The following is a 17,366-nucleotide window of genomic DNA, read 5'->3' on the forward strand; positions in this document are numbered from 1 at the left end:
TGGGGAGGGGTCTCTCACTGTTCTCAGAAAGCGAGGGTGGGAGGGAACAGCGAAGGCTCAGGTCCAGGTGCCAGACAACCCTTCTCCCCACGGTGGGTGCAAGCTTGGAACTGAAATGAGGACATGGCAAGAAATGCTTGGCAACACAGAAGGCGTCCAGAACTGGGATCTGTCTTCCTGGACCACATCCTGAGACAGCAGACTGATGGGATCTTGGCATTGCGAGGACATGCTTAGCAAAGGCCAGAAAAATGCATTTGGCCGGAACCTGCACTGACCTGATTCAGAGAACTTTTAATTTTAAGGTTGGAGGTGGGGGAGTAGAAGTGAGGAGAAAGAAAAACAATTAAACTGTCTAAAGAGATATGGGGGATTTCCCTGGCAGTCCAGTGGTTAAGAAAACGCCTTCCAGTGTAAGAGATGCATGTTTGATCCCTGGTCAGGGAACTAAGACCCCACATGCCACGGAGCACCTAAGCCCACACACCACGCAAAGATCCTGTGTGCTGCAACAAAGACCCGACTCAGCCAAACAGTTAAACGTTAAAAAGAGATATGGTAGGGGATAACGTGGACTTCCCTGCTGACTCATGCGGTAAAGAATTCACCTGCAGTGCGGAAGACCTGGGTTTGATCCCTGGGTCAGGAAGATCCCCTGGAGGAGGGAATGGCAACCCACTCCAGTATTCTTGCTTGGAGAATTCCATGGACAGAGGAACCTGGTGGGCTACAGTCCATGGGGTTGCAAAGAATAGGACAAGACTGAGTGATACACACACACACACACACACACACACACACACACACACACGGGATAATTTATAGAAGTGGAAGATACAATAGGAAGGAAGAGATCTACACTATATTCAGAAGAAGTAACAAGGAACTGGGTTGCTGCCAGCCTGTGGGGAAGGACTCATAAACTGAGCACGACCACTGAAAGGGAGTCTTTATCCAAAGGAAACAGATGTTACAGCAGAGATGTTGGGAGCCAGGATGAGAACCATCAACCTGAGAACCACAGGGGAAGAGGGAAAACGTAACTGTGTTTGTTGAGAGAAGAGAAAAGGGTGCCCTGTCTAACGACCGAGATGTCCTTGATACAGATCACAAAACTGGGCAAGAGAAGAGGAGAGAGCAGGTCTTGAGGATTTCAGGCAGCTCACCCCTGTTTCAAGTCAGCTAGGGCAGACATCAACTTAGGACTAGCTAGTTCTTTGCCCCGCACTAACTTCTCATCTGATCTTACTTGACCTCAGGCTCTGCTTGACCTTAAGTGAATTAAAAACAAAAGCTATGGTCTACAGAGTACCTTTGACACATGGGTGCTGTCCCAGGAAACAGGGGCACATCACCCTATTTATCTCTCTTACCAATGACGTGAAGATTAATGTCCCCATGTGAGAAATGAGGAATGGTGTTCAGAGAGGTTAAGTAACTCATCCAGGGCCACACAGCACACTGGATACTCTTGGCCTGCTCCAAGACCCATTCTCTGTCCTGCTTTGTGCCCCAGGAGGCCAGGCTCTGTAGAGAGGGGCTCCTGCATTTGCTTTCCCTCTCACTTTCAGGTGGGCCAGCCCTAGGGGGCACCTGCAAAGGCAGGAGGAAGGAGAGCCTGGCATGTTTATGTTCCTGCTCTTTATGAGGGGCCAGTGGGCAGAAGATGTCAGGCCAGCACTTCTGTCCTCAGGGCTCCCTTCCCAAGGCTACAGCTCTTACCCAGCCCAAGCTGTTCCCCTAAGTTTTTCCAGGCCTGCAGGCAGAAACGGTGCTGGCAGTTCCCCACTGCTGCTCGTCTCTGGGCACTTCCGTACACTCTAATGGTCTTACTCTGCACCTCTGCATATGGTCCCTTCACGGCCTGCCCATGGGCCCTTTGAGCATGGGTCACCTACTTCCAACAGAACCTTACTGATGAGCGGAGCTGGGATTTGACCTCGGATTGGCCTGATTGAAAAGCCTGGGCTGTTAATCATGATGTTACACTGTGTGGTGGGTCACTTAAGCCACAAAAGACAAGTACATAACCATTCCTGAAAAAAAACAAACAAAAACTGGGCACGAACGTTCCAGCTCTGCTTTCATCAATGTCCCTGACAGCTGAGTCCAGGGTGTCCAACTGGAATCCCCTGTCATGCAATTTCTCTTTGAAGAGATAAACGGCTGGTAGAAAGATCTGAATTTAATAAGTCTTTGGGTGGCTTCAATTGATTTCAGTCTGTGATGGTGTCTCGATGACTTTGCCAGGACTTGGCTTTCTGGCAGGTCTTATGAAACTGAGGGCTGGGCCAGCCAGTTCTATAATAGCTGCTCCAAATGGTGTAGATTCCAGGGACCTCCTCAGTTCAGAGCTAATAACTAACACCATGGACTTTAAACTTGTGGTTTAATCATATAAATGTGAAAAAGGTCCCAAGAGAAAATACTCACAACTTTGAAAATTCTTTAGATTTTGCCATTGGTGTTGGGCCAATTCTTTCTAAGCTGTTCACTCAGATTCACTCTGGAGCAGGATTTCTCAGACTCAGTACTCTGGATATCTGGGGACAGATACGTTTTTGTTGGGGGGTGGGGGGCTGCAGCCTATTGTCCTATGCATTGTCAGATATTCAGCAGCATTCCTGGCTTCTTCCCATTGGAGACCAACAGCAGCTCCTTCCCAGTTATGACAACCAAAAATATCTCCAGACACTACCAAATGTCCCCTGAGAGCAAAAACCACTCCTGGCTGAGAATCATTGCTCTACAGGAACAGGTTCATCAGGATGGGCCCAAACTCAGTCCTCTTCAGCTTATTCCAAAAAAGACACATATTACCTGCAAAATACCAATTCACCGGTCTAATGAATTTGTATGCCTTTAAAATAAAGCCCAGCTTTGTCCTCAAAATTAGAGCCAGAGCTTTCAAACAGGCTCGGGCCTAAACCACTTCTTAAGACGAAATCCATATATGTTCAAAATTACTTCCAAAAGTCCTTTTGGAAGATACCACCTTGTAGATCCCACACCCACCCTCAGAGTTCCGACAATCCAGTTTTCACTGAGCTTCGGTGGAATGCTGTACGAAGTCCTGGGCTTACAGTCACGGCCACTTTCTCTCCAACTACAGGTCCTTGAACTCTTAAATCACACTGGGTGCAGCAAGTTGTTTAAACCACAAGAGGCACATGAGAATCAAGAATGGCTCAAGAAAAAAAATACACAGAGAGAACAAGACACCTTTCCACTATGAGGGTGGTTTGTTCCTGATGGAGCATAACATGTAGAGGTGGTCAGAGACTCATTGTGGGAACTGGATACCCAAGAGTCCTGAGTGCCATGCAAGGTCTTAACTTCATGTTGTAGATGATGGAGAGCCACTAGCGGGTTTTAAAATCACGGTATAGACATGATTTTTTTTGGGGGGGGTTGGGCTATAAGAAGAACCTGGGGTATAGTAGAAGCTACAGAAATGGTACAGATCAGAGATGGTTAAGATTGGGACTGAGGCACTGACAATGGGGAGACAAGGGAGAGGGCTGATTTGAGGGAAAAGACCACGTTGACATTTGGTGACTGACTAGATGCAGGGGTAAGCATTAAGGGAGAAGTCAAAGTTAACTATCTGCTTCCAACTTAAATAAGGAGGCCAAGAGAAATGGTCTTAACCAGACAAGGACTTGGAGGTATGAGCAGATTTGCTAGTTTTACGGGAGAGAGATGAGGGACACCTCCCATCAAAATGCCCCTGACTAGTACTTGGTAAGTCCGAAGTGTCTAAGGAATATTCACATGGTGATGTCGAAGGAGGTTGGATACATGAGTCTTGAGCTCAGGAAGGCCACAGCTGGAGAGGCAGACATGGTGGATTTCAGCACTCAGTAGGTTGCTAAAAATCACAGATGGGCATGTGAAGGTACAGGAGGTGTGGCATGAACACAGGGGGTTGCTGGAGAAGGAATACTGGAAAAATCTGACACCTGGGGGCAGCTAGAAGAAGAGTCCGTAAGAAGATTGAAACAAAAGGAGGACAAAGGTTGAGACAAGATGATGAAAACAATGACAGAAGAAGACAATGACACGAAAGCCCAATAATACGTTTGAGTCTAGAGAGTTCTAGAAGAAAGATACAGAGTTGCTGAATCTAGAAAGTCAACAAAAAGCTATTGGAACTTCCCAACGTATCTGGTGGAGGTGGCTTCTTTAGAAGATATCACAGCTTTGGAAAGCTCTAAAGATGTATGGAACTCAGGAAATGTCTTGAAAAACCATCCTTTTAGGGACTGGAAAACCAGTGTTTGATTATCCTGCCTCACTGCTGGTGTTGCATCATTTTGTACAAATGCCTTATGGGAGTAGGTGGGGGAAGGCAGGGGTACAGGGGAGGAGGGGGCTGGGGGGAAAAGAGGGGAGTTGGAGACGGCAGAGGAGAGAGCAAGGTCCTGAGCACAGAAAAGGATGCGAGAAGAAACTTGAGAGTTATTCTTCTTTGCTGCACCACATTGACTGAAGAAGGTCCACGGCCCCCACCTGGGGAGGCCTTCTGACTGTACCTGGAAACACCCAAGGCCTTCCCCTGGGATGAAAGGCACTCCTGTCTCTCCAGATGCCCTGGAGCACCTCTAGACGCACACAGTGCCTGCTCTGGACTGGGTTTTACAGCTCCTAATACTCTTTCTTCTTGTCAAATAAGAACAAACAAGCCAACGGCTGTTTCAGATTTGGATTTTCTGTTTACATTAAACAGTTTTTAGAATGCAAATTTGATGATAAATGTTGGTTAAAAGTCATTATAATCCAAACCTTGGAAACAATTCTCCATGGGTCTCTCATTTCTGGAGTCTTACAAGCAAAGCCACCCATAGCCTTAATTCTGGACCATCCTTCTAAGGAGGTATGCATAGAAAACAGCCTTGTAAGACAGAGCCAGTCTCCCTCTGGAACCAACCACTACTTGGTTTATTGCCCACTGTGAGCAAGATCACATCTCCCTCTGGGACAAAGGGAAGATGCACTTACTGCCCAATAAAGATTTGAGGTCCTTAAACTCAAGGTTCCACTCAGTGTGTGAGCAGGTGTCACGTGAGCTTATTCACATCACCTTGTGGAAACTGGGACTTGCAGAAATGGCACAAATGCTGATATCTTGGCTACTACTATCGCTGTGAGTAATAAAGTCCTTTGTTTCTGACCCAGGAGTTTCGTGTCTTCTGCCAACATCCATGAGATCATGGCGGGCTAACTTACTAGCTTTTAAGTAGAGTGAAGTCTCAGACCTTTGGCAGATGTTGATGCCTATTTGTTATCTATGAAATTATCAGGGCACTCATATAATATCCTGCTTTAACAACGGTCCCAATGCCACTCTGTGCCTTATCTTTACTTAAGTAAACTTCAGTAGGATTTATACTTTGCTTCAAAAAAAATTCAGGACTATTTAATGTTTTATAAAATGGTACAAGAAGACACACTGCAGGCAACTGTCATTCTCTGTAAGAGGAAAAATGGGAAACTATTGTCTGTTCCTTTTTTTAGAAACAGAGAAATGAGAAGCAGAAAACTCCCATGATTCACAAAGGCTCTCAAAAGTTCCCCAGCAGGCACAGCAGGCAGGGCCCTGGCCTTGCCCTTGGGTTGAGTCCCTGAGAGATTCTGTCTCATTGACCAAATGGCATTAAGTAGCAGCAGTCAGGTGAGGTGGGGCAGCCCTGAGTCACAGAACCACCAGGAATCTAGTTTCCTGCCAACTCATGAAATCCTGGACTGGAGGTGTCCAGAAGCTTTATGCAAGGGAACCAGCATGCATTAGGCTGATGATGGATGATATTCCACTGCTTCTGTGCCAGCTGAAACAGGATGCCAGATGTTTCTGATCTCTACCCTGTGGACAGGGTAACCTAGGAGAGCACCTTTTTGCCTGAAGGACACCGAAAACATGTTATACAATGAAGGTAAAGATGCTCAGTCAGTGACTGGTAATGATGACAGTAGCCATGATGAATGAAAATGATAAAAAATGATGATTCACTGAAATTGAACATTTCATGCCATTACTGTATGTCTATATTTTATTTACAGGTGTGACGATCAGGAGACTAGAAGAATTATCATATTTATCAGTACTGTAAACTCTTAGGGGCTTCCTGGGTAGCTCAGCTGGTAAAGAATACACCTGCAATGCAGGAGACCCTGGTTCGATTCCTGGGTCAGGAAGTTCCCCTGGAGAAAGGATAGGCTACCCACTCCAGTATTCTTGGGCTTCCTTGGTGGCTCAGCTGGTAAAGAATCCGCCTGCAAGGTGGGAGACCTAGGTTCTATTCTTGGCTTAGAGAAAATATTAGTTTACCATGCCCATAATTTCCGTTAAGTGCCTCCAGCTGAGTGCTGGTGGTGAATAGGCCATGACCACATAAGCCACATTTTATATCTCCAGCGCCAAAGAGTAAGACATTTGGAAATATGTAGGAATCAATTACAGGTAGAAAAAAAATCATACTGTTGAACATATTTTTCCTTGACATAGAATTAATAGAGTATGGTAAATTTCTAAATGCATCTCTAACATGCTAGCTCTGTGTGTAAAATAAAGAGTACCAAGCTCAAAATAAGAAAAATAATCTAGCCATTATGTGTGTTTTCATGGTTATATTAATGAGTGAAATGACCTTATCAACTCTTGACAGCATCTTCCTTCACCTGGGAAATGGTCATTTCTCTCATTTAGCCTCAGGAGGGACTCAGGTATCTGAGCCAGGGAGCCTGGGAAGAACACAGTTCTAGCCTCCAAGGAAGGCAGTTCAACGCTGAGACATCCTGCAGGGACTGCCGTCAACACCTGGTTTCGATATCAGCGATTTTCTCCACTTTGTTCCCATGATACAGGTTACCTAGATCTGACACCCACTGGCATGACAGTTTACCTTGCTGCACTGACTTCACTGTGGGCCCATAGATTATCCTTTTTTTTTTTTGGCCATATTAAGTGGCTTGCAGGATCTTAGTTCTCCAACCAGGGATTGAGCCCTGGGCCCTTGGAAGTACAAGTGCAGAGTCCTAAACACTGGACTGCCAGGAGTTCCTAGATGATCGTTTTCAATCCTCAGAGTAATTTCCTTAAAGCCACATCAGAAAACTCCATTCCAAAAGAACACTGCACCTTTTCTTTACCTAGTGAGAAAAACTTATTTGTTTCCAGAGTCATCTGTGAATGCTTTAACATAACAGGAAATACATTTATTGGATAGATATTCTGATGGATACCATGAGGGCCCAGTGAAAATAAGGAAAGCATAATTAAAGCAATGGGACTTCCCTGGTGGTCCAGGGGATAAGACTCCGCCTACCAGTGCAGGGGACACAGGTTCAAACCCTGGCCCGGGAAGATTCCATATGCCATGGAACTGAGCCCGTGCACCACAACTACAGAGCCTGTGCTTTGGAGCCCGGGAACCACAACTACTGAAGCCCTGGTGCCCTAGAGCCTGTGCTCCACAACAAGAGAAGCACTGCAGTGAGAAGCCCTTGTATTGCCACAAAGAGAAGCCCCCCCTCTCCGCAACTAAAGAAAGCCATGAAAACCATCTCTGCAGCAATGAAGACCCAGTGCAGCCAATAAATAAATAAAATTTTAAAAAATAATTAAAGCAACGGATGAAGAGAGCAGTCCTTTCATGGTTACCTAAACTGGGGTCTAATTGTCTCCATTAGTTAGAGCACAGCGCAAATGAGAACACATGAATGTGTTTGGGCCTGGCAGTTTGATACAAAGAAAAAATATTCAGATCACCACCACCAGTTTTAGGCACCACTGGAACAAACACCTGCTATGAGCCACAAGAGGGCCAGATGGAAAAATAATTCAAGCACACAATGACTTGATGGTGGGAGTAGTGGCATGATTTACACAAAAGTTACAGCAGATTTAGCTGGGAAGGTTTTTGGCTGAAAGATCTCACTAGACGCCACATAATGCTACAGGTATTTTACCATTAACTCTTCCCTCTTCGTAAATAGATTTTGTAAGGGAAAAGGGAGAGAAAGCTTTAATGTTTTCATATATTCTGTTATCAAAAGTTCTCCAGAATTCAAGTAAGAACTCACAAAGTGACCTTTAACCCTAAGCTGTATATAATTCAGGAATAAATATTTGCTGTTTCTTTTTTTTTGTAAATATAATTCTGAAATGTAGGTCACAATTTTGATAGATACTGGGGAGAGGGTCATATGGGGATGGCATGGAATTCTTGGGAGCATCACCACAAATACCATGGCACAATGAATGGCTGGGTTGGGAGTCAAAACAGTGATTTTTACTCCCAGCATGGCTCCAGCAAGATCTGAAGCACATCCCCATCCATCCGAGCCTCCATGAAGTGTGCATAAGAGCATCTTCCTTCCTTACTGAGATGCACCACAAGGGATTAAAGAGCAGCATTTGGAAGGAAGCAGCTAAGTGCTACAGAAATGTGAAATGAATTATTAGCACATGACCCCACAAGAATAAAGAACGAAAAAGCAAGTCAACCCCTGGCACGTTTGGACCATGTGCCAGCTGTTTGGTGCAGGACAAACATCTGGATGTGTGATTATATATTTTATTCTTCCCCCAGCTGTTGGAATAGTCTAAATATTAGGGATCAGCAAAAAATTACTCTGAGCATTTGAAAATGGGGACCTGGTGAAAAGATGAGACCATTAACCAGGAGCTAGCGGAATGCTTCCAAGAATGATAACAAACCCGGCTAAGAAAAACCCTTATGTCACAGCTACTCTGAGTTCTGGTCCAAAGGCTCCAAATCAGAAAGATGCTTCATCAGTTCTCTTGGGAGCATCCTCTTACAGCCTTTCTTCTTCTACACTTAGAATTTCCAATTGAATAACTCGGCTATGTACTAGGACAAGGATGTTAGCATACTTTGCTGGTTCCAACTGATTTGATGGATGATAATAACTTAATATATGATGGAAGTGTTTCTAGATTCTATAAGAGCCACTGCTTCTCACCTCTCCCTAAGGAAAAAGGAAACACCAATGCTATTTTGTTAATTTGTAACTGTGTCTAAATTCAAGTCCAATATTCCTTTTTCTGATATAGATAACCACTTAGGGTGTGATTTCAGTCAAACATTTTCTTAGTCTCTGTTTATCCCTTCTCTGAAGAGGAAAATGACATTTGCTATTTATCTTTCTGAAAGTATACTGAAATAACTTTCCACAAATGCATATTATGTACATATAAAATATTTCCTGTGTTCTGATTAAAGTTTAAAATACTCTCTTTTTATTTGGATAGGATGGCTTCAAGTTTGACTGACACTGGACAAAATACTTGGGGAACTGTCTTGGTTTTGCCACAAACATCAAATAGATTAAAAATCTCAAGGACAAACAGTATTTATAGATATTGACAATTCCTTCTTAGCTTGGGACCATTCTGTATGTCACAGTTTGGACAAAACCCTTCTGTAAAGTGCTGGAGGTAACAACTCTCAGAGTTAAAAGTACCCAGATTAAGTCCTGAACCACAGCTTGCAGGGGGAATATTTTTTATATGGCCTCTGGAAATACCACCATTTAGATAGAACAGTGATATCAGGCCGAGTTTGGAAAGCACACTGCTGTTACAGAGAAATCTGTTTTCCTGATTCCTGGAGTTTTAACATTTTAAGACCGACATTACTCATCTAGGACTGAGCCATCTGCCCAGCACAATCTTCCATGGCTCCGGGACCAGGAGTAACAGGACGTGATGGGGAGCTGGGACGGAACCAGCCTGCTCCAGGAATTGAGCCCCGAGGCTCAGAGAGCCAGCAAAGAACTGGACAGACAAGATGGTTCAGTTACAGCCAGTTCTGCTGAGGTCATGGAGTCCTGCCTTGTTTAAATTAGACTTTACACCATATTTAGTCAACCCTCCTAGAGTTAAAAGTTTAGTGTCTCCATTGTCTTCAGTTGGCTAAGCCTACAGCAGGCTGCAAGCCATAACACTTGATTAAACCAAACAGTTCTGGCTCCAGGGTTAGTCAACACACAGCATTAGGCGCCTGTACCCGAGAACCATCCTCTCTGACAATGTGAAAGAAAACGGACCCACAATTTGCAGAGCCATCAGGAAAACTGCTGATGCTCCAAGGCTGCAGGGTACGATGGCACTGTTTTTCTCCAAATAAAGCTAAGATGACAGGCAATTTCTCCAGGGAGAGTCTGTCTGTCTGCATCTAACACAAGCATCTACACCCACCCCCATACCACAGGCCAGTCATCTTTACTATCCTTTTTTTATCTTCTTCAACATTTTACTTCTGTTTGCATGAGGTCCATGTTTCTTTGTTTGCTCTGATTAATTTTATCCTCTATCAGTGTAACTTAAACCAGACTGACAATTCCTACGGGAGGAGCACTTAAAAGGGGTCACCCTATTGGGCAGATCCAATAAATAAAGAACATGCCAATGACAGAGGAATAAATTAATCCTAACTTATTATTCTGTGAATTAGGATTAAATGTCAAAGTGAGCCTTATTTTCGGCATTCTCCCTTTCCAGTGATCATACACTAACAAGCTTTATGAATAATTTTGCTGTAGTAAGTGGCTCTGCCAATCCCTTGTTATTAGTGACAGCTCAGGTCACAGCCACCCCTGAAGCTTTCCATTAGCTGCCTCTCAGTATGAGTTTGCATGTTGGGATGGTTCCTGCTGCCCAGACGCCTGCCTGATGTTAATTACCCCATCAGTTCCCCTCTACTCTCCCCTCACTCACCTTGGGGATGCTGAGGCGTTCCTGGGGAGGAGGATGATACCGTGGGAACCTCCTGCGAGTCTAGAGATGAAGGGCTACGACCCAGTGGGGCAGAGGAGGCGGGGGCTGCCGGTGAGGTCAGGTCCAAGGAGAGGTCAGCTCTGCCCCGGCTCGCACTCCGGCTTCTCAGTTCCTTCTCATGCGCCTCAGCTGCCAACTGCTCCAAGTATTTGTATCTGAAAGTTAAATTCCAAAGGGTTTCCGTAAAAAGAAAGAGGAGCCCGTGGCTGGTGCTTGTTTATGGATGAAACACCTGCAGAGTGAGCTGGTTTCCTGATGCACAGAGCACAGCGCAGGGCTGGCTGGAGGGCCTGTCTGCCAAAAACACCCAGCAAAGCCAAGATGCTAATGATTAAAAATCCTGCATCATTCATAACCAAACAAATTGGGGGAAGTGGTAACATCACAGTCTCCAGATACCAGATCACTGCTGCAGAATCCTAGTTTGCTCTTTTAGGAAACATTTGTGCAAACAAGCCAAACAGCAATAATGACCATCAAAAAGCCCCAACAGTGACAGCTGAAAACCACACGCGCTCAGAGCTCGCAGCTGTGAAATGGGAGGGTGCCTTGGTGCAGCAGAGAGGAACAATGCCCCCAAATACCAAAAGGTTGTTGGATGAAGCCCTCCCCGGATTTCTGAACCTGCTTCAATGCTAACAGCAATGTGACTGGAATTCACTTTGTTCTCTCGGTGTCGACCATGGAAAGTTTTTTATATTCTAAAATATTTCTGAGTAGGACTCAGACATCCAATAGCTTGGCCCTGACGTCACATATAGTTTATTCATCAAAGTCAGTTTAAAAGAACAAAGATACATCTGTTTTGCATTTCAGGCAGGCAGAACCCACTAACTGTTTATTAAGACCAGCTACCAATCATATTCCTCATAGAGCGCTTTATAGATCAGACCAAAATAACTCTGAAATATGTGCCTCTTCCAGATGTCTGCTAATTTTACCCACCATTATTTGTTCAGGAATAAATTCATGAACTCAGCTGTAGCAGGTTTTTGACTATCATGTGTGTGTGCATGCTAAGTCGCTTCAGTGGTGTCCGACTCTTTTGCAACCCTATGGCCTCTAGCCCACCAGACTCCTCCGTCCATGGGATTCTCCAGGCAAGAATACTGGAGTGAGTTGCCATGCTCAACTTCAGGGAATCTTCCCGACCTAGGGATCAAACCCACGTCTCTGATGTCTCTTGCATTGGCAGGAGGGTTCTTTACCACTAGCACCACTTGGGAAACCCCTTTTGACTATCATACCCACCACAAAAATTTGCAAATGCTTATTCCAGACCCTCATTCACATCCACCCGAATTCACTGCTTCAGTTACTTCCCAAGGGCAAGCCCCCGGCCCTAGACCCTGTAGCCCCCACCCAAACACTGCACACACAGCGCTCTTACTTTAGCTGGATGAGAAAGGCAAAGCACACAAATCGAACCTTTTAAAAGAAAGCCTTTAGAAAGCACACATTTCTTCATCCATCCTTCAGGGGGCGTGGCTCCCAGGTCTGCAGTAATCACAGCTCTCCCTGCCAGGCCTGGGGATGGGCTCGCACGCGCACCTCCCCCAGGGGGGCCTGTCTTGACCACCACAGCTGGAAGTGATGAAGTGATCTTGCCCTTGCCTCTGAACTCATGTTGGATATGTAGCCCATTCAACTCAGATGGCATTTTACATTTACTGCCTGGCATATTTAGTCATCTTTTCACATGCATATGTCTGTTTTCAACAAGCAGATAATAGGACTTTTTGAGAACAGGAAGATCACCATCCTCAGTTCTTTCCCTGGGTGCCGTACATTCATGGGCTGACGGGAAGCAGGCAAAGTGTGCAGTGAGGAACCTGCCAGAGCAGCCCACTTGCTCTCGTCTCCCTGCGGCCCAGGGCACCAGAGGGCTGCTGCTGCTGCTAAGTCGCTTCAGTCGTGTCCGACTCTGTGCGACCCCATAGACGGCAGCCCACCAGGCTCCGCCATCCCTGGGATTCTCCAGGCAAGAACGCTGGAGTGGGTTGCCATTTCCTTCTCCAGTGCAGGAAAGGGAAAAGTGAAAGTGAAGTCACTCAGTCGTGTCTGACTCTTAGCGACCCCATGGACTGTAAGCCTACCAGGCTCCTCTGTCCATGGGATTTTCCAGGCAAGAGTACTGGAGTGGGGTGCCATTGCCTTCTCCCCACCAGAGGGCAGGGCCACCCAATTTCACTTTCTTGGGGAGTGAGCTTACTTTCCTGGTGGTTCTCTGGTAAAAGGCATGAAGTGGATCTGCATTTACAAATGTCTGCCTCATGGTTAACAGGGTGAAACTCGACCCAGAAAAAGCAAGCTTTAGAAACTCTGGACTTCCCTTGCCAACAATGTCATCTCTCAAAAAGTAGGAAAGGTACCAAAAAGGAGATATTTCTGAAGTTAATGCAGATGGGCCCCACAAAACTACCAGGTGGTGGAAGTGACAGGAATCGTGGAAGACAGTGATCTTGAGGGCAAGTGTCAGAGCCCATATTTTATTATAAAAGGTCTGGGGGCAAATGGAAGGCCAGGAAGGCTGCGAGGCCAGGAGGAGATTGCATCGCGGGCACAGGTATCCCCCACGTGGAGCCCAAGCCTTCTGCGACAAGGGCAGGGGGCAGGAGGAATCCAGTGCAAACAAGAGGGTCTGGACATGTCCCAGAGATGGGGATCCTAGAGGAGGGAAGCGATGCTCTAGGAAAATCAGGGAGAGAAGTAACAAAGCCCCACACAGAAGGCTTCAGGCCAGGAGGACAACCCATCACCAACCTCCATTTCAGCCAGCCCCACCCTGGCCTCTCTGGTCCCCTCCCTGTGGGCAGCCAGGCTGGCAGGTATGTGCTGGCAGCCAAAGGCTTCACCCCATTTTCAGGGGGGACCCAGGGCTCCAGGGTCTGGATAGACTTCTCAAAGACTATTTCTGTGTACCTCTTGGCTCACAGATGTCACCCTTGAGGACCCTTGAGACAGGCAGAGGGGAAGAGTCAGGGGTTTAATCTGACTTGTTCCTAGGATGTATACATGATAGACAAAAATGGCAGGATTAAGGGGTAAGGGGTCAATTCTACAGACAAAGAGTTCTGGAGCCTGGTTTCACAAAAATGTGAATGTATTTAACACTACTGGATTATACATTTAAAAACAGTTAAAATAATAAGTTATATGTTATGTATCCTTTTCCACAATTAGCATTGAAAAATGGCAGCGGTGGGGAGGCCCAAGTGTCAAGAGCCGCCATGTTTCTATGTTCCCGTGATGGGCAGAGTGGTGATGGGCGTGCTCGGGGAGCACCAGGCTACCCAGCCTGGAGACCTTTGAGCTCAGCAACCTCTCCTGCCCCACGGACACCTCCAGCAAAACCTGGGGAGGAAGCTGGACCTCTATCCTGACCTTCCCTGATAAAGGGATCTAAGTGGTGCTCGATCCTAGGAGCCCGCCAGCCCATTTGATGACTGTCACGTCTCGGCTAGCCTAGCAACACCATCCCCCATCAACAGACTCTGATGTAGCCTCCTAGGTACAAAGTCCTGGGTTTTCTATCCACAGACTATGCCCACGACTCAAAATACTTTTCATTCTTGCTACCCTCATTGAAACATTCTCATTATCCTGCCTCTGTCCATATCTAATTCATTCATCTTTTCGTTATTTATCAAATATTCTGTTGAGGGCCTGTCACGTGCTAAAAACTAAAGTAGGTACTCAGTTCAGTCGCTCAGTCATGTCCGACTCTTTGCGATCCCATGGACTGCAGCACACCAGGCTTCCCCGTCCAGCACACACTCCCAAGGCTTGCTCAAATCTAAATTATTAAATCTCTAGTAGGCACTAGAGATTTAATAATAAATAAGGAAATATGCACCTTTGTGGCACTCATAGTTCAGTGAGAATTAGAGAAACAAACTTCGTGATGGGCTTGATGCCCACCAGGGCTATGGGTGGCAGGCTGGTGTCACTGCCACCCAGGGGATATAAGTTAGGCTCTTTACACAGGGTCCAATAGAAACCCTGCATGACTTTTCACTACACCTACTTACTAATGACTCTTCCTGCCACCCCAGTGCTTGGACATTCCCCTTAAACCAAAACCTGGCTCCCTCTAACTTCTAGTCTGTCCTCAGACCATGTTCAGAATCTGCTCTTACTGCTTTAGGATCACTTTGATGCATAATTTCCCAAATCCTTGCCCAGTCCCAGCCCTCCCCTTTGCACTCGGTCCCCAGAACCTCTCTCTGCTTCCCATAAGGCTTCTCCTCTGCAAGTCCCGCCACCTCCCTTAGACCACTCTCACCCTGACCCCCACCCCAACTCAATGATTCCCAGCCTGGACCTCATTCCTTATCACCCCTAAAAAAAGAATCATTTGTGAACATCAAGTCAATCAATATCAGACAGAGGCTTTCTCATAATACTTAAAAAAATTAGAAATAGACCTAACAGAGACTTACTCTGCATCTGCACCATATCAATAAAACAGCTTACCTAAAATTATGGAATAGGATGACATGAAATTTTAAAATTGAGAATTAAACCAAATTTGTATGCATGGCCATTACCCCCTCAAAGTAGCAAAATGACATTCATCTCATTACGCTAGGTGATACGAACCTCAAAACCTCTCTGCTATGAGTCTGGCTGTCTTTTTTGAGTCTTTACATTAGGAGTAAGAGTCATGGGACCAAATAAACGTGCCTGGCTCTACCTTGAAGAGTTAACAGATGGAGCAAGCCCATGTCTCTTTACACCTCTGATCTCCATTAGTTTTCCCATCCATTTCCAAGTTCCATTATAACTTGGAAATCTTATCTTTTCCTGGCTTACCAGGAACTCCCAACTGCTTTCCAACAAGGGATGAAAGTATGTATATCTCCCTCACTTCCATCTTTACCAGGTAATTCAAGCAGCCAACGAATCAGGAAAAGTGGCTGGTCCAAATCAAAGGAAAACACTTGGCTGCTTCTCCAAACCTCAGGTAAACAGAGAGGCAGGCTGTATGGAAAGAATCCCACATGGGGCCATGGAGAACCCACTCCTGTACCAGCTAAGAAGACTCAGGGTGGCAGGTGGGGTGGAGAGTGAAGAGGAGTGGAAACCTCCTCTGCATGAGTTTTCCAGGTAAGTGATGCTCTACTTCGGGGGAACGAGTAGTAAATAATACGCAGAAACAGGTAGCCCTCAGCAATTTGGAAAAAACTAGATTCCAGTCTGAACCAGCTCAGACTTTGACACACACAGCTCCTGGTCCTCTCTCCAGGAGCTTTAAAGTCCTGTCTGTACAGACACAACATGACTGTCAAGTTGTCCAAAAGCTCAAAAAAGTGCAAAGTCCAGAGGGAAAGCTAAAAAAATGCAACTTGATTTCTTTTTTAAGATTTTTTTTGATGTAGACCATATATTTTTTTAGTCTTTATTGAATTTGTTATAATATTGCTTTTGTTTTATGTTCTGGTCTCTTGGTTGTGAGGCATGTGGGATCCTCCCTGACCAAGGATTGAACCCATATCTCCTGCATTGGAAGGTGAAGTCTTAACCACTGGACTGTCAAGGAAGTCCCAAAATTTGATTTCTTAAACCAGGATATATGTCATGTCCTCCAGTGTAACAAAAAACAAAAAACAGGTACTCACTAGAGTTTCTTTGTTTCTTTACCAGCATCTTTTAGTATAAATTTGCTGGCCACAACTGGTTATCAGGATGGGAATAATCTAATAGAATACTGGAATTAAAGTAATGCCATGGTTTTGTTTATGAGGCTGACGTAAGCATCTAATTTTTAAACTGAACACAGACAGTCTCCACTCTTCCCTGTCTCAGACTGTCCTGATCTATTTAGCTGATGGTGTCTAAAAAAAATTAGCACAATTCCACTTTTTATTGGCATAGTTCAGAGACTGATTGGTTCCGGACTGGCTCTGGTATGAACCCAGCCTTTCCAGTCTCTCTGTGCAGTAATCCCCACCTGGTGGTGGAGGGAATAGTTGCAGGCTGGACAGCTGTTGTTCAGTTGCACAGTTGGGTCGGACTCTTTGTGACCCATGGACTGTAGCAAGCCAGGCCTCCCTGTCCCTCACCATCTCCTGAAGTTTGCCCAAGTTCATGTCCATTGTCTCGGTGATGCCATCCAACCACCTCATCCTCCGACGACCTCTTCTACTTCTGTCCTCAATCTTTCCCAGCATCAGGGACTTTTCCAATGAATCAGCTGTTTACATCAGATGACCAACATACTGGAGTTTAAGCTTCAGCATCAGTCCTTCCAATGAGAATTCAGGGTTGATTTCCCTTATGATCGACTGGTTTGATCTCACTGCTGTCCAAAGGACTCTCAGGAGTCTTCTCCAGCAGCACAGTTCAAAGGCATCAATTCTTTGGCACTCTGCTTTCTTTACGGTCCAGCTCTCACAACTGTACAGCTGGAGAGTGCTAGGGGGTAAACTTGCCTTTTGCTGAGCTACTTCCAAAAACAATTTCCTTTGCTTATCTAAGTTTACCAGACACTGAATATATTAACTTGATATGGTTTAAAGGGATCCAAAGTATGTTGCCATTGAAATGAACAAACTGGTTTACA

At 45.5% G+C, this 17,366-nt stretch overlaps 1 protein-coding gene across 38 annotated transcripts in view; it reads right to left on the reverse strand.

Moving 5' to 3' along the window:
* Nucleotides 1-17,366, reverse strand: part of FHOD3 (formin homology 2 domain containing 3) — a 514,139-nt gene that overhangs the window by 81,265 nt on the left and 415,508 nt on the right. For all 38 annotated transcript variants that reach the window (XR_014074757.1, XR_014074756.1, XR_014074755.1 and 35 more), the window contains one exon: nucleotides 10,742-10,956. Coding sequence is in view for 28 of the 38 variants with exons in the window: in XM_081562360.1 (XP_081418486.1) it covers nucleotides 10,742-10,956 (215 nt within the window). In the remaining 10 variants the exon portion in view is untranslated. The remainder of the gene's footprint in view (nucleotides 1-10,741; nucleotides 10,957-17,366) is intronic.

This window comes from Giraffa tippelskirchi, chromosome 14, assembly GCF_054371585.1.
Source record: "Giraffa tippelskirchi isolate mGirTip1 chromosome 14, T2T-mGirTip1v1.2.pri, whole genome shotgun sequence".
Taxonomy (NCBI): Eukaryota; Metazoa; Chordata; class Mammalia; order Artiodactyla; family Giraffidae; genus Giraffa; species Giraffa tippelskirchi.